Source organism: Egretta garzetta, unplaced genomic scaffold, assembly GCF_000687185.1.
Source record: "Egretta garzetta isolate BGI_Z169 unplaced genomic scaffold, ASM68718v1 scaffold77, whole genome shotgun sequence".
Classification (NCBI taxonomy): domain Eukaryota; kingdom Metazoa; phylum Chordata; class Aves; order Pelecaniformes; family Ardeidae; genus Egretta; species Egretta garzetta.
The window spans coordinates 702,655-728,362 of record NW_009260130.1 but is presented as its reverse complement, the minus strand read 5'-3'; the positions used below and the strand labels follow the sequence as shown (position 1 = coordinate 728,362).

Here is a 25,708-nt window from a genome sequence, read left to right as displayed (position 1 = left end):
AGCTCAGCCCGGAGCAGAGGCGAGCGAGAGCCTCTCCTCCCAGGAGTATAAAAGTACCAGCACAACTTCTCATAGCTTTTCTTTTTTTTGAATATTTTTTTTTTTTTTTTTTTACAATTTATAAAAAGCTTTTAGCAAACCAAAGCGCGTGCTCCGTTAAACTTCTGTTCCGTCGTGCAAATTGCTGTGGACTTTGACTTCCAAATTCACCTGCTTCACCTTCCTGCCCTTCCCCTCGCCGACGCCCCCCGTTTCCCTCAATATATTCACGTTCCGCACGGTGCAGTACCGGCTGTCCAGGGCCTTCTCCGCGCCCCTGGGCAGCTCCACCTTGGTGTTCAGGGGATGCTCCTCCGGGGCGGCTCTGGCAGCCGCCCGCTTCCTCCGCAGCTTTCGGCACTTTCTGGCGAGGAGGCAAACTCCCGCGAGCACCAGCAGCAGGAGGGTGACGGCAGCGAAGGCGCTCCCCAGCGAAGCGCCCGTTTGCGATAAGGAGGCTGCGATGGCGGCCTCCTCCTTCTCCAAAATCAGCGACTTCATGTTGGTGCCGTTCTTGACCTGGTCGCCTTCGTTGTCGTAGATCAAGGAGTCCTCCAGCATCAGCCTCCCGTCGCCCTCCACCAGGTCCCTGCGGCCGCGCTTCCAGCGGCGAGCGAGGGATCGCTGGACGCGGGGCCCCGCCATGCTCTCTGGGCCAATCACGTAGATGACTTGAAGGTACCACTGGTGCCCAGCTTCCACCTGTAAGAAAGGGGAGACGAGCACAGAGGAGATGTTAACCACGGCTTTTAGACCAAGTGATTTTGTTACGTGAAGGTGGTGGTGGCTGCAGTTTTTGTCCCGTTTCTTGCCTCACGCAGATATCAGCAGAAAAGCTCAGTGTGTTTTCAGGAGCACCTGCAATAATGTTTATCACCAAGCGAGCTGTTACGGTCTTGTTGTCCATCCTTGGCAACTGCGATGATTAATTCAGGAACATTAATAATACGTTTTTTTTAAGAGCTTTAAGGAGTGCGTTGGGAAAAAAAATAATCACCAGAATAAATTCCTCATCTCCACTTTCTGTGCTGGAGTTTGCTCCACTGTTAACTTAGGGTACAATGCCAGCAATGCCCAGAAGGCCCTTAATGAGGTGCTGAGGGCCAGGGTTTGGGGGTGGGATGGCAGGGTGAGGTTAAAGGTTGGACTCAATGATCTTAAAGGTCTTTTCCAACCAAAGTGATTCTATGATTCTACGATTCTAAGCAAACAGAGGTTGCTGTGTTACAAGGGGGGGCCTCTCCGGGAAGGGACAAACAAGCCCAGAAATCAGCACATAAAAATTGTGCCCTTGCTCGAGAGCTCCCCCTGTGCCCCTCCTGTTCTGCCACCACCTGCTTGGCCCCTCCGAGGCCAACACTTCCCAGCCTCTGCGCGCAGAGGGGAACCGCGACCAGCGGTCGCCTGCCCCTGTAATTGGGAAGGGGCGCGGGGAGCCCCGAGCCGCGGCTGCCCTCCGAGGAAGGAAACGGCACCGGTTACCTGCTCCACCGCTGGCCAGAGACTCCGAGCTCTCGCCTGCATTTCCACCCAGGCAAATCAAGGCCAGGCCAGCTACAGCGCGATCTGCAGCTGCAGAGGGTCACGCGTACGCGAGGCCACCTCCCACCATGGAGACCGTGTTGTGGGTGGGTGTGGAGACAGCGCGTCCCATCAGAAATGCTGGTCGAGGGTTGCCGTTGAATGGCAGAAGGCTGCAGGACCTGCCCCAGCATGAATTTGGTTTCTCGAGGCCGTGTCAGGCCCAGTGCTTACGATTCACAAAGTATTTGGGACATTTGGGCTACCAATATCAGGCGGTACGTACCTTGTAGAGAGCATCCACCTTGAGAGTAAATCCGTCGACGCCGGGCATGCTGCTTACCGAACGGAACTCGGACAGTTCGGAAGCAAAGTGGGCATCAAAAGGCACATCCTGGAAATACTTATCCGTCACTTCCGGCTGGTTTCGGTCCTGGAAAAGAGAGGCGTTACGAAGTTACGGGTTCGGAGCGCATGCTGTCATCTTTCCAAGGGGAAGCCAGAAGCCAGCTCACTAAACGACACCCACTCCGCTGCAGAAACGGAATCCAAACACCCAGGTCTCCACACCTACACGTGGGCACGGACATTTCTTTAAAAGCACACCTGACTGCACAGAAAATGTTCGTGACCCGTGCGATCTGTAGACGCTCCGTGCTGTTTCAGCACTGACCGTGTCAGTAGCAGGCGTGTAGAGCTGAAGGTCAGGAGGAGAATTTAACCAGCCCGCTCCAACATGCACACCACACCGACACCAGTAACGTTACCCCCGGCCCGTGAGTGGTAACGGGGCCGCCGGCGAGGAGGCGGGCAAATGTTAACTACAAAGCGTGTAAATAAGAGCTGAACCCATCGTGGGGGCTAACGGTAGATTGATACACAAAGAATTTCTCTGTAACCGGTAAATAAATCTCCCTTTACACGGTGCCAGTCCTGTCAACTCCAATCCATAGAATAAGCAGGGATCAAGGAGAATTTTAAAAGTTTGGTGGCTCATGTCTTTTTCTTCCTAGTTTGTGGTTGTTTTTCTTTTTTAGACTAAGAAATACTGATGGATAAAGACAGGAAAAACTGATCTTGTCTTCACGGTTTGCACCTGTCTGCCCAGTACTGCAAAAAATCCACCACATTTCACTTCTCATCCCTTTGTGGTCAGAATCTGTTCGTAGTCGGGCGGGGAGGGGGGAGCCAAGCAGAAAGAAGAAGCGAGGACAGTTTTGCAAACCGGCGCTTCAGGTCTCTCAGGGACAAGGGAAACATTTAGCACAGGGCCATGCTTTATGCTGGCTCTGGTTTTCTGTGGCTGCACCAAGGTGCAGGTGGCTGGGAGGGTGGTGGGGTTTGGGGGTGCCTGGGGAAGTCAAACAGCCAACCAACAGCGCTAGGTCATCTGGGACAGTCGGGCCAGTGGGGACATGCGGACTGACATAGCCAACACGAGCTAAATACCAGTGTGTGCTGCCCCTCCCCGCGAGCACGAAGGCCATTTAGTTCCCAGGTCCGTTAGGTCACCAGGAGGCTGAGACCAGACTTCTCCGGCCGTGATCACACGCGATACTCAACGTCGCAGTTTTGTCGACAGCAGACAACTTACCAAGAGGAGAAATCGGTGTTTCAGGTGCTTGTTGGGTTGAATACAGCCGTACTGGGGCCCCTCGTTATAGACGGTGCCCGTTGGGTCAAAGAAAGGCACGTAGCCATCCTTGCCCGTACACAGGTAGACTTTTTCCAGCTGCAGTTTGTAAGCGGCATTTAGGTTTTGTTCGGGGTTCCAGAGCACGCGGCCGTAGAGGATTTGCCCTGAGGAGGTTGGGAGAAAAACGGTCGGGTTAAATTCTCCGATTCACCAAAAGAACCGTTGTTAGAGCCAAATGCCCCAAACTACACGTGGCGCTGAGTGTTGAAGGGTTTTGATTTGCGCGTGCAGATGACGGGATACTGTGCCAGAGCACATTCTTGCCTTATCTTCTGGTCATGCCGCTACGGGGCTCTAACACCCTCAAAATGTCATTTGTTGCTGCGAAAGAGGCAAAACCAAATCTGGGTTTTACCCTTCTCTTTCTGAGGAATGGAAGTTGGGAAGATGGAAGCGTTAGGTACAAGCAGAACAGTAAAGAAAAAGAAAATTCAGCTCTACCCTTTGAAAAGGCCCCTTTGTAATCCATTTCTGCCAGGGACATTTCGGATTTGGTGGGGTCCATCAGAAACACCTTCTCGTTGTTACACAGCTGAAACTCTGTGTTTAGGGAGTAGACGACAGGAACTGGGCGGTTTGTCTGCTGGAAGGCAATTGGGATCAAAAACCTAAAATTGGGACAGGAAAGGAGAAGGGAGAGGTTTCATTTGGACGCATGGGAAGCTACACGCTGCTTCACTGTTCTTCCCTCCTGCTTTACCATTTATAGCCCAGCGGCCCGTACGACGGTGGTATTCGACCCGAGATGACTTGTTGCCCCTCACCCTGCCCCAGATTTCCAGTAATGGTGCAGGGCTCTGCACGACCAGCTGAAGCCTCTTCCCAACAGGTTTGATTTTTCTCTCTGCCTGGGGACAACCGAAGGCCACGCGGGCTTCTGCAGCCCCGAGGCTGAAAACCACTGGGCTGAGACGTACGACAGCCCAGGACAGCCCCTGTTCTGGGAGTCCACAGTCTCGCTTGATGTGACAGAGGGAAGGCAGGCACATGGGTGAGGGCAACTTTTTTAAAGAAAGTTCTTTTTTTTTAAAGAAAGTGAAGACTTTCTTTAAAGGGAAGTTCCTTCCCTCCCCGTTTCCCTTCCTGCTGCTGTTGTAGCGCGCCACAGGGCTGCTGGGACCTCACCAACAACCCGAAGGGGGCTGAAGCTGTCCTGCAGCCGTGATGACGGGGACTCCTTACCGCTCGGGAGCGTGAGCCGTGCAGGGCAGGGGCTTGTCTCCGGGCTCTATCCACGGCTGGGTGGGCTGCACAGTACAAGGGATTAAGAAGATCGTGTACTCTCCAGAGTAGTCCTTCCTGGGAACAGAGAGCAGACACTGCGGTCACCGAACGAGACTCCAAGCTGTTCACCCAGCCCATGTCTTCACCTAGCACCCACCATTTTCTAATGAGCGTAAGCAGGCAAGGGGAAGTTCGTAGCAGGACCTCTCCCTCGCCTCAGAAATGTCCATCTACTTCAGCAGCCACAGGAGGGACAAATTTGACCTGCGGCATTTAATTTGACCCTCTCTGCAAGGAGCACAGGCTGGGAGAATAAACGGTCACGGACACAACTAGTAACGAAAAGGAATTTTTTAAAAAAGCGAACAGAATATTTCTCGATCTTAAGGTACCTACCTCCACCAAGCATAGCACTACAGATTAAGTCAGTCGTGGACGCGACATCCTGCTTTTAACTTGCAGACTGCAAAGCAGCCTTGAATACATTTGTCACCTCCGGTATCTACCTAGCCACTGGTTTAACTGCTAGAAAAATGCATTTACAAGGAGATGACCGGATTGTTCCCTCTACTTACACAAGCTGTAGAGGAATGTTTTCAGCCCTGAGAGCGGCTCCCCGTGTGCTCTAGCTCCAAGCCCTTGAACAAGGCTGGCTCCTGACCACGCCACACTACCACTGGGGGTGCTGAGAGGGCAAGAGGGATTGCTCTCTCAGGCCTGGGTTAGAAACCGCTCCGCTGCTGCTGTTACCTACGCGCACATTCATTGCTTCAGAAGAACACTGTGCTGTGGGAAGCTGCTGAAGGTGGTTGAACCCGCAGTCCTTACCTGTTATAGGAGCTGGTTGCTCTCCAGAGCTGGTAGGGAGAGTCGAAAGTCTGAGCGCTCCACAGCAGCTGCAGGTCAAATTCGATCCCTCCCAAATGGTCTGGAGTCATTAAGAAAGATTTGACATCTGGCAGGCTGTGGTGCTCCATTACAAACAGCCCTGGGGTGAGAACAAGGAGGTGACAGATAAGGCAGAGTACGGGGAGACCCCACGCTGAGCACCTCAGCACGGAGGGACTCCTCATGGGGAGGGGGGCTTGTTCTGCTACCTGGGTTTTTAGAACAGATCTGGGTATTTGTACGTTGATTTTTCAATCTGTCAGGACTAACGCTCTCACTTGGCCTGTGTCTTGAACTCGATAACCAGCCGGCCGTCCTCGCGGATGTAGATCCTGATGATCTGCAGGCGGGCTGAGAGAACGCTGTCTGTCTGAATCCCTGCACGGTGCAGCAAGAACAAAGTCACTGGGGAGGCCACACAGCACAGTCGGTTCTGGGGTGGGCTCTGTCAGCCCCACGTAGCTCCAGAGCGTTTGAGAGAGCTCCGAAAAGGCATGGTTTAATTTGGATCATCCTCCAGTGAGCCAGCTATACGCTTCCTCCATTATCCATGCGTGCCGCCTAAGTCTCATTCAAGCGTAAAGAAGTAAATACGCTGAGTTCCCTGCTATGATCAGCCTGTGAACGTAACTTATTTTACATAATAAGTTGTAGATATTTGTTTCTGGGTACTCCTGGCCTTAATTCCTGAGTGGCCCTCCATGGAGGGGCTCCGCAAGTCCCTCCTCTACAATAGTTAGTGTCACGGCTGGCAGAATAAAATCCAAGGTGAGGCACTGCCTGTTCCTCGTCGCCTTTCGAGCAGCAATACTGCTCAAGGCTGCAGGCATGGGTTTGCAGCACACACAGGCTCCAAATATTGTGGGAAAGGAAAATTAACAAATTTTTAGGAAAGGAAAATTGACAAATTAACAAAAGAAAGGAAAATGAAGCTTGAAACAGAAGACATGCAGGCACAGGATAAAACACACATAGATGCACAGATGTAACCACCAGCAGAGGACAGGAATGATTTAGGGCTTGCTGCTGCTGTTTTAACAAACAAGGGGATACTACGGGAAAAAGTCCATCCGTGAGAGCCTGGAGGCTGAGGAACACGTGTCTGCAGCTCCCACAGGAGAACCACTGAAAAGTGTTGGAGAAATCGCTCCAAATATCCTGCAGGGAGCAACCTCTGCCTGGCTACGGAGACTCTGATGAGGAGAGAGCTCTTTTCCTGCAGCACTTTCTAGGGCTCAGTGACAACCGTTCCCATCGTCTGGGGGGAAATGGCAGGCCCCTGGCTGAGCTTACACCAACGCCGCATACCTGGACTCAGCCCGCATGCCCTTTGCTTCAGCGAGTGCCACCCACGCTTGGGACTGCGGTGGCAGGGCAGAAACTGGCAGAAAAAAGGCAAAACCGAGAACAAACCAATTCTCCCATCCCCCTGCGAATGCCTCAGACCTACCTGTCCTCCAGAGAACAGTATCGTAGAAAAAGGAGAACTCCATCTCTGTGTGATGCTCCAGAGAAGCCCAGCCTCTCGGCGCTGTCACGTAAATATAGGACACATAGAGCGGGACGTGGACGGTTAAGAAGGACTGAGCAGAGTCCCGTACCTGTCAATAAAAACCCCAAAAGGTGGTTACACACCTTTGCCCAGACTCACAGCACCCACTGCATTCGCATTCTGCTCTGCAAATGGGGGAAAAAAGCCAGGGTACCTGCAACAGAAGGCTCCTTTTTCACTCCGGACTACGTATCTCCTAAGCACAGGGAGGATAATGTGGGGCTGAAGTATTTCTAAAGCAATGTAAGGTCATTGCTCCATAAAGACCGAGCACTACTGGCAAACCTGCTGACCTGCAGAAAAGTTATTGCTGGACTGCCATTTGAAAAATAGTAACAAACTGCTGGGGAGAAGTATGCAGGCGCAGAGCGCTCCTCACGTACTACAAAACTCCTACGATTAAGTCTGAGATGACTGTCTGAACTTTCTTTACCCTTACATGGAGGCACCTTAGACAAACCTGCCTTTTAAATAAGGGTAAGTGCTACAGCACACTGGTGTCGTGGTACAAAGGGAGGTCACAACTTCACCTCAAAAACTCCTCCGTCTCCAATTCCGTGAACTAAAAACAAGCGAATTCTGCTTGCTCAGGGCTGGCCCTGAGAGATTCTGAAACACCACAGCTCTCCGGCTATATATACACCATTTATTATCTGCGGAGCGCTGCTGTACTCTGCCAGCCCCTGAGAGAGCTCAGAAAGACATTCCAGACTGGTTGGTGCCAGTCTCCACGTACTAAATTATGCAGTTGTTCAGTTCCAGTAGCTTCTCTGGAGTTGCACAAATAATTGGAGCTATAAAAGGAAAGTTAACAAAGTATTCCAGACTGGCAGGAATTAAAAGAGATGATGCTGGCCGTAACACTCTGGCTGGGAATTTAATAAAAGAATCTAATGTAGATGGGATATTCATTTGAGCGAGATGTACATGTAGAATCCATCCAGGAGAGGGCAGTGAGACCTATCTAGTAGCAAAAGCTGCTATTTTGTAGAAGAACATTTCTGGCTTTTGGTCTGCCAGTCGGTTAATTAAGAAATTACTTAAAAATTCCCAGGACCTCGCTCCAACTGATGTGCCTCTGCTCTGTTCTTTGCTTATTTATATTGGCTAAGAATACAGTCAAAATTGTAAAAGATTGGAGCGCAGGTGAGAACGTTTTCTATTTCCAATACATCCTTATACTTAAAATATTTTACTGGTGCTCTGAAGATTAAAAAGAATAAAACCTACGTTAGCCCAGCCAAAAGAAACTAATTAAAAGCATTTCACGAAGCACGCTCTTTTCTAGATAAAGGGGGGAAAACCCCCCCCCATGCTCCAATTGTACAGAGCAGAGCAGCAAACCTACCTAGCAAACATTCCTGAACACAGAGCGGAGCTTTGCCTAAGAATTGAGAAAGATCTGGATTATGTGGAAGAGTTTTGGATATGGCATCTCACCTGGAAGTCAGCGGTGACAGAGCCTCCGCAGACGTCAATTAATTCGGTCATGTCGTAATAAGCGTCGAAAGTCCAAATGCAGCTCTTCAGGTTGAGGTGCTTATAGAGCTGGATCGTCTTTGGCTCTCTCACTGCCGGGTCGAACTGGTAAGGGCGGTCATAGCCGGGACCGAGAACGATGCTGTCGTAGGTCACTTCATCCAGAAACCCTGCCTCTGGGATTGAGAGACATTGGGACAGATCCACATTAAAATCACTCCAGATTTTAGAGAGCTTGGAGACAAGTACCAAGGTCCCATTTTCACTCCCTAATCATGTCAGTGACTTGCTGTCTTAGGGACTTAATGGGGTCCTCTCCATTATCCTAGAGGTCAAACTGAATATACGCGGGTCTCCACGGGGGAAAATGTTACAGGAACGGGGTAAGAATCCTAAAAACCAAACTTATGAACCTACTAACGGAAGGTTGAAGTTAAACTTTAAGGAACGCAGAACAGCTTGAGTATGAAATGAACCAAATAAAGTACCACAACCCCCTGCCCACCCCGAAACAAGTGTGGACCCCATTACCCTGAGTGTTAGAGACACAAACTGACTTTTTTCTTCAGCTCTGGCATTTACTTCAGCAGTGAATTTGCTTTTCCTGGTCCTTGTTGCCCCACTGGAGACCTCCGTGACACAGACACAGCGATCCACTCCCTGCGGATCCCCCTCTAACCACATGGGCATCACAAGACAGATTTGAAAAGCAGAAAATCACCAGCAGGGTGTGAACCTGCAACCTCCCCAAACCGAGCAACGCTGCTTAACCCCATTATCTTTTCAATGTTCCCATGCATCTCATCTTCAACGGGGCGACTCTGTTAGCTGCTGTTAGTACAGGAAGATTAATTATTACTTACATAATGTCAAGAGAGCCCAGAGGAAGACAAAGCCACCTTCTCTGCATTTCTTTACTGGCTTCTCCCTACCCCCAAGTTCAGAAAGCAAAAATTGGCTTTAAAAATTACCCGAGATGCCTCTGAGGTCTCTGATGGTGACCAGGTTCGAGCAGACATGCTGGTGCCTGTAGATAGACTCGGAGAGAAGGAAATGCAGATTGTGCAGCGGCAGGGTGGAGATGAGGGGCAGCATACCGTCCTGATGTGGGATCTGCACCGAGATGTGGATTCTGGAACAAATAGCGGATGAGACAGCAGGAAAAAAGCAGCCCTGGCAGGCACGGGAGCCTCACGCATTCCCCCATGCAGCACAGCACAGACAGGGTAAGCCTGCTAGTGGCAGCCTGGTATTTAGTTCCAGCTAGATTTCCCTGTCTACACATCTGCTCCTTAAGCTGTCCCACCAACTCAAATTTCCTGAGGGGAAGGGCACCCCCTCAGCAGAGCAGGGGGCGAGGAAGAGAGCGGGGGTGCTACCCTGAGCACCCTGCGCTGTTTGAGAGGGCACAGGGCATGGAGGGATGGGCTTTCAGACACACGTTCTCCTCTCGACCCAAGCCAGCCCTGTAACTCCAGGGGGCCCGGTGAAGGACTGCGCTCTCCCCTTCTGCAGGCTCATACCTGTTGGGATGCTCCTTGTGCTTGACATCCAAGTACTTCAGAGTGGCAATGAACGACTGTGCCTGGAAACCTCGGGCCGTCCCTGCGACCACAGGAGTGTGACAAATGGCACTGTCTGTGCCTATGGTAACCACGTTGCTTCTCAGGGGGGTCCCCACATGGCCAGCCTTGTCCATTGGATGTGGGTCAAATGCACCAGCGTTGCAAGGTCTGACCACGTAGCAAAATCACTTTGTCCTGGTGTTTTGAGGCAGCACGGAGGCAAGGTACACTCAAATGCAAATTAGGAGCACACGCATGCCAACATCTGCTTGGCCATTCAGGCTTGCAGGGGTGATTGGCCTCTTGTTACCTACACTGCAGTAGATGTTTGAGTATGTCGGGTGCTTTACAGCTTCCTAACTCTGCCCACATACGGAAGGGAGGGGAAGAGGGAGCCTGAGCTGTTATGATCTGCCAGGCTCCATCTGTCTCCTGCCACCAGGGATTTACTGAAGTGTCTGAGCGCTCACAGCTACTTCCCACGTCAACAGAAGTGGTGCTTTTAGCAGGCTCAGAGAAGAACAGTGCTAAATTTTCTGAAGCCAAGAGAAAAAAAAAAATCATCCCCAAAGAAGCACCCATATGTATCATGCCAATTCCCAAATCCAGGGAGATTTTAGGTTTTAATCTCTGTGCAATTAAAAATGTCTCAGACTCATGCGCAAGTAGGCATGGTCTAGAAACACACCAGGATGCCTGAGAAGAGCTGAGACATCACAGTTAGGAGTGCCTGGGAAGAGCCCTCAGAGGAAAACAGTAATTCTGTTTGTGAGGCAGGACGTGAACGGTCCAGGGACAGAGGGGTCTCAGGCCACAGAGGCAGCAGTGCCGCAAAATGAGAGCCGGACGGAAGGAAAGCAGATAATCCCACAGCCAAACCCTGGAAACACAGGTCACATCAGCGTGCTGAGCTCTTATCTAGGCACAGCCGCTTTTTCAGGTGCGTGACTTTTCAGGAACGCAACCGCATTTCGCCTGACTTATGCCATGCGCTCTTGCAGCCTCGCCATGCCGGTACCCAGCCACGTACCTTATGGTTGACGCTAGTGAACGGTGTGTTGTCAGTGATGGTTTCAAAAGGCGACCTGGCTCCATTCCCATCCGTGGGGGTTGCGACTTCCCAGCTGAACTGTATTGACGACTGGTTGATGCCAGCCTCGCTGCAGCGCTCCTTCATGACGGCGTACTTGGGGAAGTGAGGGTCACAAGGAGTGACGCAGACGAGCGGATAGCCTGGGGAGGGGGATTTCTTAGCACCCTCCTTGGTCACTTCTTCCACACGGTCGTAATCAGCCAGGGTGACGACCTGCATGGATGCAAGATGGCCACATTCGCCTGGGGCGGAGGGGAGGGGCAGAACAGGCCGTCCTTCCCACACACTCCAAGCCTGCTACATTGCCGCAGCTCTTAAATTTTGCTTTAGAAACCCCAATGGGGGTCTTCAGTCTGTACCTGAAGGGTACTAAACCACATCCATTGCAATGGGCAACTTACCACAGGAGGTGCTGGTAGAATCAGGCTCCCTGCTGCCTCCTGATCCAAAATAGTCACTATTGCAGTGCTGGTATCTCCAAGAACAGCTTCCACCGGATCATCTGGACCCAGCACCAGAGAAAAGGACTCATGCCACTCCCGGTCTTCATTGGACATGATCTCCACCTTAAACATGATGTGGTTCACACCTGGGGGAGGAAATGCAAGAGAGAGAGAGAACTCAGTTCGTCATCAGATATTGCTCTGAAGTTCTCATAAAAAAACTGCACAGCTGGTCTAGGCTATGACCACTGAAACATTATGATAAAATACACATTATAAATTTTATTTCTGCTCATTGCTACTAATAATTTAGCCCCGTCCACACAGGAGTCTACCCTCTACATAAAACTCCAGCTATGACAACTGATCCAATTGATGAGGTGATAGATTTACTAGCAGATGCCACCTGAGGATTAATAATGCCTGCCTTGTGTTAGCTGTCTGCAGTAAAAATCTATGATCCAAAGTACGTTCCCACCCCTGCTGTGAGCATCTCTGCTCTCTCACACCAGAACTGTTTGCTGAGGGCTTCTTGGTCCAGCAACACGGTCTGAGCTGTTGCGCTGGATGCTGAAAGATTTCTGCTGAGCCTTACATCCTCCAAAGACCACTTTACTCCCAGCTGCCAGATGCTAGCGCTTCCTCTGTTCTGATCACCCTTCATTTAACAGTTCAGCCTTTTTGCGTAACAAAATTATAGCCATTGCAGAGTGCAAGGCTGCAGCCCAGAAGAGTCACGCATTAAAAAAGTCCACATAGGAGGTGGTCTATGTAGTATATTTAAAATACACTACCAAAAAAAACAGAAAAAAAAGACCCAAACAAACCAAACCCCAGATCCTTCTCATCCAGCGGGGCTCTGTGAAGGGATGAAATGTTGTACACAAGGGAAAACATGGCAAGATTTGTGATGGCCTTCCCATTTTTCCAAGTGACATTAATTCCAGCGAGCAGAAAGTCCCAACCATCTTTCTGCCTCCTTAGGCATTTACAGTCTGCTCAGTGAAGAGCTCACCACCTCCGGGCTTTCATTCCCTCCTCCTTTTCATTGCCCACCCCTGCTTGGCCCTTTGCTTATCGAGCGGAGAGGGCCGGTGCTCCCAAGTGTGTATGAACGGAGAACGATTAGGCAACCAGAAGGGGAGAAGGGAAAGGGCAGGTCCAATGCAAGGGAAGGGGAAAAGCCTTGCACCCCACCTGTAACACACTGAGGAGCTGGATAGGTGTTTCTTCCCACAAAGACTGTGACGAGCCCAAGATCAAACCCCAAATCAAATCTAAACCCCAAAATCTAAGGGTACGTTACGCCTCCTTACAGCTATTGCAGTTCACTTCACCGGGAGCAGTTAGACCTGTGTTGCATTGGAAGCCTCATGCAAAAACTGGCTTTTTCCAAATCTCCTGAGTGTTTCCCTTCAAGGCTCCTTTCGGATACACAGAAAATGCCACCGCTCACGCCACCGCCTCTAATCTTCCCTCCAAGGACCCTTTACCTGGGCTGAATTTGAGCATTCGACTCTTGGGATAGTAATCCACTCCGGCCTGAGCTGAGCCATCGCGGGTGCTACAGCGGACTTTGGAGGTCCTGTTCTGATCCCCTCTCCGGACCACCTTGACATTTATAACAGCAACACCCTCCGGGCCAGGCGGCTCCCGTACTTGGTATGCAGCTTCTTCAAACTCAATGGTGGGTGCTAAAGAAACATCAGTGAAGAAAAAGCCCCAGGTTTGCACACCAGATGGCTGTTTGCAGATGAAGGGCGTTCAGCCACCAGGGTTAGCTAAGCTCAACTTCCTTTAGACTCAGCCTACACATCTTCAGAACAAGGGGCGTCTCAAAGCAGGGGCCAAAACTACAGCTATAAGGGTTGGATGTGAATTAGGGCAAGGGCTGGGACAAAATCCAACACGTGTATTGGGCTACAGAGGATGGCAAATGATTCTCCCATTCCCTGCCTCCCAGTGATCCACACCCCCCCAAATCCATTCCATGTGATGGTGCTGTAGCTCCCACTGGCGGTCACACCAGAGGGACCTGGCGTCCCTCTTCTTCCCCACAGATCTCTCCAAGCTGTGACACTGTGGAGGGAAGGCAACACCTCCCAGGGGAAGCACAGCAGCTCCCCGTGCAACTGCAGGGGAACGGGAGACGGGACAAATGGTGGGTTCAAGCCACTGCTATTCAATCCCTCCCTTAAGACCAGCCCAGTGCACAAAGCCACCACATCAGTGACTGGCACACAGAGCTGCGACCATGTGACTGAAGGCATTCACAAGCACTAAATTAAACCCTACATCCTTTTTGAGTCTCATCGCTTACCATCTTCGTCATTGGTGACAGTTACGGTCACCGTGTCCATCTTTCCGATCCTAGCTCCACTCCAATGGTTTCCAAGCGGGCTACCAAGATAGACCTGGAACTGCTCTTCTGGTTCAAAGGCGGGGTCATCACTGATAGAAACACTGCAGTTCTTCACCTGAGGCCAAGCAAGCAGGAGAAAACAGCAAACATTCATAAATCCCCTGAAGCCACTTCAGGGCCACTCTGTGCTTCACTGTCTGGGGTTTAATGTCTGAGTACTGTCGATCCTGGAAGAAACACTTCTATTTTTAAGGCTGCTACTGCAGCATGGACAAACCACACAGTTACATGATGAGACACAGCAGTGAAGACGTCTACTTCCACAAACCGACAGCTCTCTGCTTCAACAACCCTGAATCCTACTGACTTGGAAGATTTGCCTTTCATGTTTCAACCAGTTTTGTTATGAAATGAACAACCCCTTCAGAGTCATGTCGTATCTCCACGACCAGAAGAATTTGTGATTTGAAACATCTACGAAACCAGTGTGGACAGGCTCTGTCAGCTCCCTCTGACAATGCAGAGCCGAGGAGGAGATCTGAACCTCTCCCATCAATGGTTCTCCAGTCTCCCTATAAGCCAGGTTCAGCTCACCTTCTCCCCTCTCAAGAAAGTGATGCGAGACTCCTCTGCATTTCTCCTCTCTGCAAAGTCCTCCATGACCTCTGCTGTCTGGCTCTGTGTGTAGCACCTGACAGAGGACTCATAGCTCAGGTCCCCGGTGCGGAAGATGGGGATGTGCAAGGTACCCTCCTTCTCCTTCACCGTGTATGCATCCTTGGTGAACTGCATGCTTGGTACTGCAGGAGGCAATAAAAAGAGTCAAGTGTTCCAGCTCCACAGAGAGACAGGAGCCAATCGAGGCACATACACCCTAGGAGAACCGCTGCACGGAGTCCGGCAGCCAGAGAATAAAATGGCAGCTTCACTGTGCCTCAGAGCAGGATTTGGTTTCAAACAAGCAAGTGACCATTACTGCCATCAACCCTCCACAGAGCACAGGATCAGCAGACCCTGCAGCAATTCAGCAAGAAGGCGTCTCTCCTCAGCACCTAACTCCCACCGCTGATGAAACTTCACAGAATCACAGAATGGCAAGGGTTGGAAGGGACCTCAGGAGATCATCTAGTCCAACCCCCCTGCTAAAGCAGGTTCTCCTAGAGCACACTACACAGGACTGTGTCCAGGAGGACTTTGAATATCTCCAGAGAAGGAGACTCCACAACCCCCCTGGGCAGCCTGTAAACTTGTTCCTTCCCTATCGTTTTGGTGCTGTTGCAACGTGCTGGAGAACAAGACGGGTGGCGGTACAGGGATGGCGTGTGTTTGCAAGGCATGTCAGGAAGGGGTTACATGAGGAGTCAGTACTGAAATGGATGCTATGTCTCAAAGCATTATCCTACTGCCTGTGGACAGACACAGAACACATAGCTCACAGCAAAGAGGGCAGACCTCAACAAAAGATACAAAGGCAGAAATTATTATGGTTTGAAGCTGCACCAGGGCAGGTTTAGGCTAGACATTAGGAAAAATTTCTTCACCGAAAGGGTTGTCAAGCTCTGGAATGGGCTGCCCAGGGAGATGGTCGAGTCCCCATCCCTGGAGGGATTTAAAAGAAGGATGGATGGGGTGCTTAGGGACCTCATCTTTAGTGGTGGGATGGCAGGGGTAGGTTAAAGGTTGGACTCGATGATCTCAAAGGTCTTTTCCAACCAAAGTGATTCTATGATTCTATGACTACCACAAGTTAGCTCATACAGCGTGTGCTTTCCTCAGGCGAGCAAACACGAGAGATGTTAAAACGCAAGGGAAAGCAAACATGCAGTGAGAATTTCTCGCATAGCAAGGAGGACTTTAGCTCACAGGAAGCATGAAACAAGGACTGAGATCGGAGCAGAGGAGGCAAAGCGTGGCTGAAAGCAAGGCAACACTACAGGAAAAGTCATTCTGCACTTCTGAAGACTCCACGCTTGTGGACAGCAAAGCATGGAAAGAAATAGGACAGCCAAATGGAATGGGAGGATCTCAGGAAAATGGGCTAAATCCAGCCTAGAAATAACCTAATGCAGACTAGCCTCCTGCTGCGTGGAAGTGTTAAGGAGGAGGCTAGGAGGGACCGGATAGAGCTGCCACGGATAACTTACCATCTTGGAAGATGTCATTAATGGCCACGATCGCTTGGAACGGCTTTGTCAGCTCGGCTCCGTGGGGTGAGCTGAGATAAACAACAAATGTCTCTAGCCCTTCTATCACCGGGTACTGCGCGTCGTCCAGGATTGTCAGAGTGCAGAACTAGAAGGAAAGCAGAAGTCCCGCTTTTAGAGATGCAAAGCTTTCATCCTTCCCAGCACTCACATTTGGGTGTCTGACGTAAAGTCATTACACGTCAGGCCTTTTCTGAATTCATTAATCGATGGAAACAATGGTCTAGATATCATTTCAGAGAACAGGCAGCCAACTTTATCCTGGGAGAGGTGGCCTGACTGAATCTTCTCGGGCTGGAGCGCTGATCAGATGTGAGTCTGTGCCTGGCAGCTTCATTAACAATTCTCAAGCGGCCCCGAGAAGATTTTCGAAACAGGCAAATGGCAAATATAGAGTATGCACATAAACAAGAGAGAAGCGTCACTAGACAGAGCAGACTCATCAGGAGTGGAAGTGGTTCCTCACCTCTTCTGTCTTGCCTGGCCTGAACTCTATTTTTCTGGAGCTGGGGACATAATCGATTCCCGGGCTGGCGGATGGAGGGTCTGATGTCCGAGTGGCACACCACACCGAGACGGGGGTTGAGAGATCAGGTCCCTGTCGGAGGACTGGAATCTCAATGTTCCCTGCATCACCAGTTACACATGGGAGAGAACCAAGATGAGAAAGCAGCTGCATACCACAAAACCACTCCTTCCCCTTCAGCATGCCCTTCTCCTTCCACCGCTGTTCCTGCAATCGGCGCAGGCAACTGCAGAGAACAACCCCCAACCTCCCCCACCGGGGCAGAGGGAAGAACAGAAACCCTCTGCAGATGTTTACAGTTCTGCTGCTGTGCCCTAAATCGCTCCTTCTGATAGCTCTTCCTGGTGAAAGCGCGCTTTCACGGCAAGCGCCCCAACGCAGCGTGGAGCAGCCCTGGGGAGCCCCCTGCTACTCTTCACCTGCAGCCTCGCTGACGGTAAAAGTAGCATTCCCCAGGGACACTGTAGAGGCATCGTTGGGTCCGGCGATGAAGACGTTGGCCGAAGCCCGGCTGCCAATGCGTGCGTTATCTGAGGCATCGGCCAATACGATCTCAAACTCCTCTTCTTCTTCGTATTCACTGTCATCGATCAGCGTGACGTCGCACGTCGTCATGGTGACACCCGGACCAAAAACAATGCGGCTGTCATCCGTCATCCCCCGGGACTTGAAGTCGGAGCCGGATTCCAGCATATAAAGGCTGCTTCCCTTGGCTGATTTGGGGACAGTGTAGCAGACGGCAGACACGGTGCTGCTGGTATCCCCTAAGACCCAACAGAAAAAACCCTGTAACTCTATGGAAATACTTTCACTCTATTTGGTGGAGACACCATTCGCTTAAATAATAAAGCAGCATTCAGAAAAGAGGGTGAGGAGTGAAAAAGAACACCATCCCTGCTCCTAAACTTGCATAAAAGCTGGCTTAGGTCTGACTTCCAGGCATACTCCAAATCTGCACTCTCGGTCACTACGATCAGGAAACGGGTGGCATTTGCCTGTTAAAGAATATACAGCACGTTGATAGGGTGCACGCATAAACCACGGTATCTAGAACGCAGAGAAGCAGCAAATAAATACAAGGGTTTGCTCCTGCTCGTGTTGGGAGGAGAAATGAATCCAAAAGCCAGGAGCTTTAACTTTAGCAGAGCTGGGAAAGAGAAGAACCCAAAAAGCCATCTGCCCTGCGTTGCTGCTTGTCATTTCGGTTGTGCTGCAAAGCTACTTCCAAAAAAATCAAAGAATCACCCCAAAATCACAGACAAGCAAGCTCCAAGGGACACCACTTGTTTTGGGGGTCACTGTTATTTGCCTGCCAACAGGAAAGAGTCGTTTGCCTGAGCCTGGCAGAGGGATACACTGCAAAGACTCCTCAGCAGCTTTACAGTTAATCCTGGTCTTGTGATAAAAGACCGCAGGATACAGGCACTAAACCCCTTCTATTATCTATTGAGCACAGAATTAAAATCCAAGCTCTAGGCAGCCACACGTACTCCACGGTCTGCCCGCAGGTGCTTCACTTCTCTCTGTCTCCCGTTCACTGTTGGGGACAGTCTCCAGGGCTCCCCATCCACCCTCCCTGCCCTGCGGGTTCAGACTCTGCACGTCTCGCCCGCAGCACCGCCCACGGAGTCGCTTTCCCTCCCGTGCTGGCCGCAGAGCCCCAGGGGAGCACAAAGTCATTCTGCCCGGCTCGACCCACCTTTCCTTTCAACAGGAGCGGAGAGAAAGCCAGCGCTCTCGCTGACGTGGTACGTCTTGCTGTCGAACTGCAGGGTGGGCTCGTCCTCTGCATCAGTGATGGTGACCGTGGACCGGGTGATGTTCCCCAGCAGAGCATAGGCCGGCATGCTGAGCTCCACCGCAAAGCTCTCCATGCTCTCAAAGACGTCGTCGTCATTAATGACGATGGTGCAGGCCTTGGTGTCCTCCTGCTCCTCAAACTGCACCTGGAAAGGCAGCAAGTGGGCTGCTCTCTTTGGGCTGGGGTCTGAAACTTTCTGTCTTTCCTGTCTTCCCCTTGCCCAAGTCACACAGCCTGTGCACAGGTGGCATCAGACATGGACCTTAACCGAGGATAAATGGTCAGGGGAGGCCAAAGGCAGCGACAAATGCAGCGTGCAGGCCCCTGCCCCTTCTGGTCTCAGCCACGGTTTTAGCCCTTTGCATGATCAGGAGTGACATTCCTACTCAGGCAAACCTGTAACGCTTGTGGTCTGTCGCAACGCTGCCGCAAAGCCTACCCGCCAACAGAAAGAACTGATGAAAAGAGACCCTCTTCTGAAAGCAAACAAGCCACACATTTTTCAAAAGGAAATACAGTTCTCCTTTGTGCTTTGATCAGTTTTTATCAGTTCTTTCATCCAAGCTTGATGGCATGCATGGTCAGACCTTCCCTTTCCTGGTGTCCCCAACCTACCTGCCCTGCGTACTCCATGTAGTCCTGTTCTCCTGGCTGTGAACCGGAGCTGGAGGTGGCCGTTCCCTGCTCCGTGCGGCACAAGACAATCGCGTACTGGTTGAGGTTACCGATCCGCCTCACGGTGACGCTCACAGAGCCTGCGTTCTCCTTGACGCTGTAGCTGGGAACGTATCAAGCAGACATTTATAAATAACAGGCTGGGGAGCAAACCGTGTGTTTATGCTGATACTGAGCACCACAGGCTCAGGCTGACTGTTGCCTCCATGGGAGGGACAGGAACAATCAGGGACTTGGGCAGATGGCGGCTATTCGGCAACCTTGCTCCATGGTTTAACCCGGCAGGCACTTCTCCCTGACACACACATGAGGTCCTGCTTCTGTACCAGCTACTGTTGGCCCCCTTCCCCCCCTTAGAAATCAACAGCATTAATTCAACAGGAAGGTTGGGCGGGGTGCCAGCAAAACACAGGCAGAAATGATGGCAACTGCCCCACCATTTCCCTTCCATGCTGTAGGTCCAATCACATATTACCATTCACAACCTGCCCCGCTCCAGAGAAGAGCCCACCCGTCAGAAGAGTGCTGTAAGGCCCATGCCATTACCTGGTGTATGTAAAGCTGAGGAGAGACCACTGGATGTGGAAGATGTTGCCACTGACCACATTGGGTTTGCTGTCCTTCACTAGGAACTGAAAGCTGTCTGTGGTCTCCTGAACCTTCTCCTCATGCATCACGTACCGAATGAGGCCCTGGTTCACATCCTCTGCCGGGAGGAGACATCCCATGAGCCAACTCAGAAATTCACTGCCAGTTTTATAGATGAGCAGTGTGGAGACATGCATCCACATGGCCGTGGGGACCAGGTTCTCCATACACCCTTTACACTGCAGCAGCTTTTCTAAACTTCCTTGGTCTCACCTGTGGTAGAAGCCAGCCTACAAGCTGTGACAAGACATTCCCTTCCCTAGTCTTTATCCATAATGGCTCATACTTAACAGCAAGGTAAATTTAAAGTGGCTTTGATGAAATGCAAGGAATATGAATTTGCCTGGGCAACACATATTTCAACTCTGTTCTATAATCTGGCATGTCCTAACAGGGCTCCTTCTTACTGCTGAGATGGTTCGGGCTCTCCGACCTTCTGCAGTATAATACGTTTCCTAAGCTTCAGCCCTAAAATAAAGTCGGTCCCTTCCTTTTTTCTTTTTTTTCCTGAATGCACGGGAGGCCAGGCATGGCTGGCAGGGTCTGATGAGAAGGGACAGGCAGCACTGCTGACTGCATTTGTAGAGGACCTACTGCGGCGTGGTGGTGCGAGGCTCTGCAAACTGCAGTAGCAGAAATGCTAAAAAAGGCTGCGCTGCACGTTCACTCCCAGCCTGCCTGGGGGAGTCTGGAGGGAGCAGCAATCGGAAAGAGCACAGCGGCGGAGGAAGCAGTTCCTCCCGCACCTCCCCTTCCTAATGGAGGGTCCCTCAGTCCTGCAGCAGTGAACTTCCCAGACGTTGTTGAGCGTGCGCTGCTGGCTAAGCATCTACCAGACCTTGTGAGGATTAGGTCCACATGCAATATCCAGACCTTGTGAGGATTAGGTCCACATGCAATATCTACAACTTCTCTTTACTGTCCCAAGTCAAATCTCCAGCTCTAACGAGTCTGGAGAACCTGGGTGTGCACAGGTTGGCATCTGTAAGAAGTTACAGGATTTCTGCAATTGAGAGCAAAGTTCAATTCTTATTTTTGACACACGTTTGAGATTTGCCCCTTGTCTTCTCCCCTCCCACCTTCCCCCGGCCCCCGCAAGCTATCTCAACAAACTAAAGCAGCTGAAGGAAAAAAGCAACAGTACACAGCCCAACTTCCATACCCTGTGTAAAGGTGGTCACAGTTGTCCCTGGTTTCAGCTTGTTCTCCACATAACCATTCCTGGGACCAGTTGTTATCTCATAGATCAGCTGTTTGTCATCTGTGTCAGGATCTGTCGTCAGTAATTCCTTCTTAGTGATTAGATTGGTTGCCTGGATTAAAGCCAAACCGAGGGAGTAAAGCTCTGGAGATCCAGCAGTGCGAGTCTGATTGACCATTCATCCAAAAAGCCCAACCACCCCTCTGTCAAACCATGCTCCATGAGGGAAAAGCTTGGTGATGTAAAAGCACAGAGCGGCCTTGAACAGACAGATGCCCCGCAAGGTGTGTGACAGCACAGGCAGGATCCCCATTCTGCCTCACATCTGGTTTGTTCAATAAAAAAACCCATTGTGGCTCAAAGAAAAGCAAATTCAGAACAAGGTGCCCAGCCTATCTAGCCAGGGCTAAAAGCTACGACAAATCTTTTTTGCTTCACCAGGAAACCACCGCTCCATGAACTGCGCTGATGCTCAGGTGAGGCCTGGCTTTGCCCAAAACATTTGCAAACAGCCTCAAGTTGAACGACTCAGGACAGTTCATGCTGCTTTAGTGACCCTGCACTCTCTCAAAGGACCTCACATGGATGTGCCTTGGTTCCACCACATTTTGCTTTCTCTTTAAAAATAAAAGACCTCTCTTTAAAAGGAAAACACCTTTAACAGCAGGAGAAAGAGAGAGAATTGAACTGCCTGAGACTGCAGGAGTCCTTTTTCTGAAGTCAGGAATTGGAGCTGAGAGCGCCACTTCTTAATACCATTTCATATTACAGTGGCTTCCAACCTTTTTTCCTGGGAAGAACCAAAGTATTTATTTGCAGTTAATGCTGGGTCCTCAAAAACAAGCACGAGAGAGAGTTCCCTGTGGTTTTGTTTGGACGTCAGCAAAACAAAGGCATGTCACAGCAAGAAATCCCTACACCACATTTCTTTGAAAGCCATGTATCTCTATCATGGCTGCTGCGGCACATAAGCAAGGCTTCCCTGCCATCAGCAAAGCTGAAAACACATCGCCCCAGGCAGGAGGGACAAGGGGCAGGACGTGTCCACCCAGGAAGGCAGGCAGGAGCTTTACTGCACTGCACAGCTCATGCAAGAGCCAAGAAGAGCCAGGCTTGGTGGGCCAGCTGATGTAAGGGAAGGAGGTGGTCCAGGTGCCCCGGAGCCACATTGCTGGGGTTAAACCATGACACTGGTTTAGCTAATGGAGTTGCAGTGCAGTCATCCCTGCACACCTCTGCCTTCTGGTGCACTTCATGGGCACAGAAGGATGGCCTGTTCTTTATCACAAAAATAAAAACGCTGAAGGATCAGGAGGTTCTCCTGTGAAGCTCCTTCTCCTGGAACAGCCTGAGAAACAATCCAGGCTGAACCCAGACAGGCAGTTACCTTGCCATCCACGTACTCCAGCCACTGCAAACCCAGGTTGGTGATGACCCTGGGTGTCCCATCATCCACAGAGAGAACATCCACTTTGAAGCGCTGCGGTGCTGCTGTCACAACCTGACAAAAGTTCAGAGAGACGGCTGTTACTCGGGGAGTCAGAGCCTCATCCACCATACTACCAACTTCGCTCCCTTCAGCTCTGCTGGGATCAAGGTCCTGGGGCGAGCTTGCACACACAAAGGCTGGTACACCAAGGAAGAGGCATATGGCATCACATAACTGAGAACACTCAGCCCTCATCTTCAGTGGAGCTACAGCAGCCAATTCTCCCCTTCTCTGAGAGGAGGTAGCTTTCTATTAGCTGCAGAAGGACTCCCCCTCACATCCCTTCTCCTGCCCTTACCTTCTTCCCCCCGTCCTCCATAATGAAGAAGGGATTGGTCCCATCAGACACGGTGAAAGTGAAGCGATCCTTCAGCGAGTTGCTACCATCATGACTGTAGCTGATGCGGTTCTGGTAGATGTCGTCCATCGTGAAGGTGGTGGCTTGGTGGTAACGCTGCCCGTTGCTGGTGCGTTCAATCAGGCCATGCCGAGGGGGCTGCATGACTGTGAACGTAATTGACTCTGCCTGCACCGAGGAGACAGAGTGGCAAAGCTGATGATGTGACCCCAGGACCTGGACAGGCAGGTCCTTCCAGCTCGAGATATCTGGAGAGGGACTCTACGCCCAGACAGCTTTCCTAGCACAGCGTTTCCAACCAAGGGCTGAAACTCAGCACCGTAGGCTGAATTGATTCATCCTGAGCCCTGCCCTGTCTTTATCCCTCTCCCAAGGTGGCTATCTACAAAACAACCCCGATCAGGGAGAGCTAGGCTAGACACATCACACCAAACTATTGGTTCGGCTGGTCTGAGATGGCTCCCGCCTTCGTGACCCCACTCGAACACAAGAGCAGACCCCCATGCTGCAGCCATTCTAAACAACCCGCCCCTTGTCACTTCTGTCGGGGCGGAAGCCGCGATAATCTTTGGGGCAGGATCTTTGGCTCAGGGCAGTAACAGGCAGCCAGGAGCTCTGCTTTCTTGCTGCAGGGCAACTGCAGCACAGCGAGGCAGAGCCAACACGGCAGAGCCTCCGGCCAGACCCAGGAGGAGGAAGAGGAAATGACATTTTCATCTGTGCTAGGCATAAACTCAGTGTCAAGGCTAGGCATAAGCTCAGTTCAAATCCACAATGTTCAGAGAGCAGGTGGGACAGGGCAAGGATTAGCTCTGATCACAGCTTCTAAATGTCTTCCACGCAGGTTTGCTGCTGATGTATCTGGGAGACATCCCAGATGAAGCTTTGCTCAAGCACTCATTCATCTATTTATATACAAACTGGGCCTCCCACAAGCGGTTTGTTTGATGTTGTGATCAGAGACAGGGTATGATCACAGGGAGAGATGACACTCGCTATGATCTCTCTCTTTGAACACAAGCCCATTTTTCTGATAGCCCAGATGTGCAGCACAACAGGGGAGGGAGGAGGCAATGGGGAGTCCTGCCTTACCTCTGTGTCAGCATCTGTTGCTTTAAGCTCAAACTCTGTGATGGTTTTTCTCACACCTTCCTGAACTGTCATCCCGAGGCTTTGCACCACGGGTAGGGAGTCATCCACGGGGTTTATGGTGATGTCAAATGTCTGGCTCACCTGGAACAGGAGGCAAAGCCTCTCTTGATGAATTCAGTTTACCGAGAGTGCAACTCCATCGAAACAGTAATGCTTTAAGGAGACCACAATGATCCACTGAGTTTGGGTCACTTTGTTTTGGCCTTGTTTAGTCAGTAAACAAGAGCTTCTAAGCTCAGATATTGTGAATATGACCTCTACTATCCTTCCCCACTAATTTATTCTTCCTCCTTCTGTGATATTTATGGACGCCCACTTTTCCCTCCTTCCCTCATTCTACTTTGTCCCTCTCCTTCTACTTGCAGCTATGATTTTTTCCCTGTCAGGCAGTAGGAAGGAGACATTTCTCAAGGGTCTAACTGCGCTGCTGGGTGTGTTGTCAGTGCACTGGATCAAAGCTGAGCTCCAGGAGCAATTGGTAAGCAGATGAAAACCAGAAACTGAAATCTTGGTAAAGCAGTCTCATGAGGCTACATCTCAGGTGGCTAGCCCTTCCCTTCACAGGGCTTGCTCCCTTCCCCGTGGTATGTAAGATCTCTCACAGCAGGGGAAGTAAGAGCACCCACCATTGCCAAATGACAAGCCCGCGTGTGGCTTGTTTCATTTTCTCTGCTACGTGTAACGGTCTCTGCAAGCATGCAGGAGGAAAACTGACTCCCACACCACATCCTACGGAATCAATAGCCTGCTCTGACTCAGGCAAAAAAGTCATGCTGGGACTTACCTCATTCGTTCCATCAGAAACCGAGAAGGTGAACGCATCCGTATGCTTTTCCAAGTCACTGGTGTGGACATACCGGATGCTGCGAGAGGCCAAGTCTGCCTGGCTGAAAGAACTAATTCTTGTCCCTAAAAGAACAACAAAAGGGGAAAATGTAAAACAGATAGAGCGAGACAGAGGAAAATATAGGGAGCTGGACATATCTAGCCATAAGCACTCAGTCTTGGCTTGTTCTCCTCCAGTTTGGGTTGTGCTGTGAACCTCAGCTGAGCCAGGGATTTAGCTGGCACAGAGCCTCCTAAAAAGTCCACTCGACAACTTTTAAATTAACGTAGTGGCACCCCTTCTGCAAAAAGAAGTATAGTCTTCTTCCCAGACTTACAATTTTACAATGGCACCCCAACAGCCTGTTGGGGATGGGCTTCTCAGGGCCGAGAGCGAGAGAGAAGCTGTCAGAGAAACAGTAGAGGCAACACTTCGATTGCCATTTCACTCCTGCACAGGACTGATCAAACCAGGGCATCACCAAGTAGGGGCAAAAGGTTTCCTTGGCCTCACAGCAGTTTTCAAAAATGCCTTCAAAGTCTCTGCTCTCTTTCCCCCTCCTTGCACCCCTGCATTTAGAACAGACTAAGCCCTGTTTTCAACGCTGACTTATAGTGACATCTTTACAGGTCATTAGGTGCGACACAGACAGAAGAAAGTACCCGACGAGCATTTTAGAAAGCACTTGAGCCTTTAACTCTCACCGCTGCCAGTTTGACAGTTTTGCTGCTCTTAACAACAACAAAAACCCTGACAAAAAGGTTTTCACCCGTTTATCATGTTAAATGGCCACACTACGAATGATACCAGGATCTGATATAAATAAATGAGCCCAAGCCAGACGATTGGCCGAGGTTTCCTCAGAGCTCATTAGCTTTAAAGGTTTGTCTGCTCTTTTGAACGCTCCAGTACTCTGTCCTTAGGCTTAGGTCACTTAAACCACAAGAACAACTCTTCCACAGTGTG

The 25,708-nt window shown here is 50.8% G+C and overlaps 1 protein-coding gene across 1 annotated transcript in view; it reads right to left on the bottom strand.

Moving 5' to 3' along the window:
• Positions 1-156: 156 nt before the first annotated feature.
• Positions 157-25,708, bottom strand: part of FRAS1 (Fraser extracellular matrix complex subunit 1) — a 131,614-nt gene continuing 106,062 nt past the window's right edge. The window contains 27 exon segments of the mRNA XM_035896955.1: positions 157-741; positions 1,847-1,993; positions 3,155-3,360; positions 3,698-3,864; positions 4,439-4,555; positions 5,309-5,468; positions 5,639-5,746; positions 6,819-6,969; positions 8,361-8,575; positions 9,371-9,531; positions 9,923-10,132; positions 10,945-11,270; positions 11,459-11,646; positions 12,994-13,194; positions 13,821-13,977; positions 14,457-14,662; positions 16,007-16,154; positions 16,533-16,693; positions 17,012-17,356; positions 18,292-18,538; positions 19,009-19,171; positions 19,615-19,774; positions 20,879-21,029; positions 22,305-22,418; positions 22,705-22,932; positions 23,857-23,997; positions 24,701-24,825. Coding sequence (XP_035752848.1) covers positions 157-741; positions 1,847-1,993; positions 3,155-3,360; positions 3,698-3,864; positions 4,439-4,555; positions 5,309-5,468; positions 5,639-5,746; positions 6,819-6,969; positions 8,361-8,575; positions 9,371-9,531; positions 9,923-10,132; positions 10,945-11,270; positions 11,459-11,646; positions 12,994-13,194; positions 13,821-13,977; positions 14,457-14,662; positions 16,007-16,154; positions 16,533-16,693; positions 17,012-17,356; positions 18,292-18,538; positions 19,009-19,171; positions 19,615-19,774; positions 20,879-21,029; positions 22,305-22,418; positions 22,705-22,932; positions 23,857-23,997; positions 24,701-24,825 — 5,288 coding nt within the window.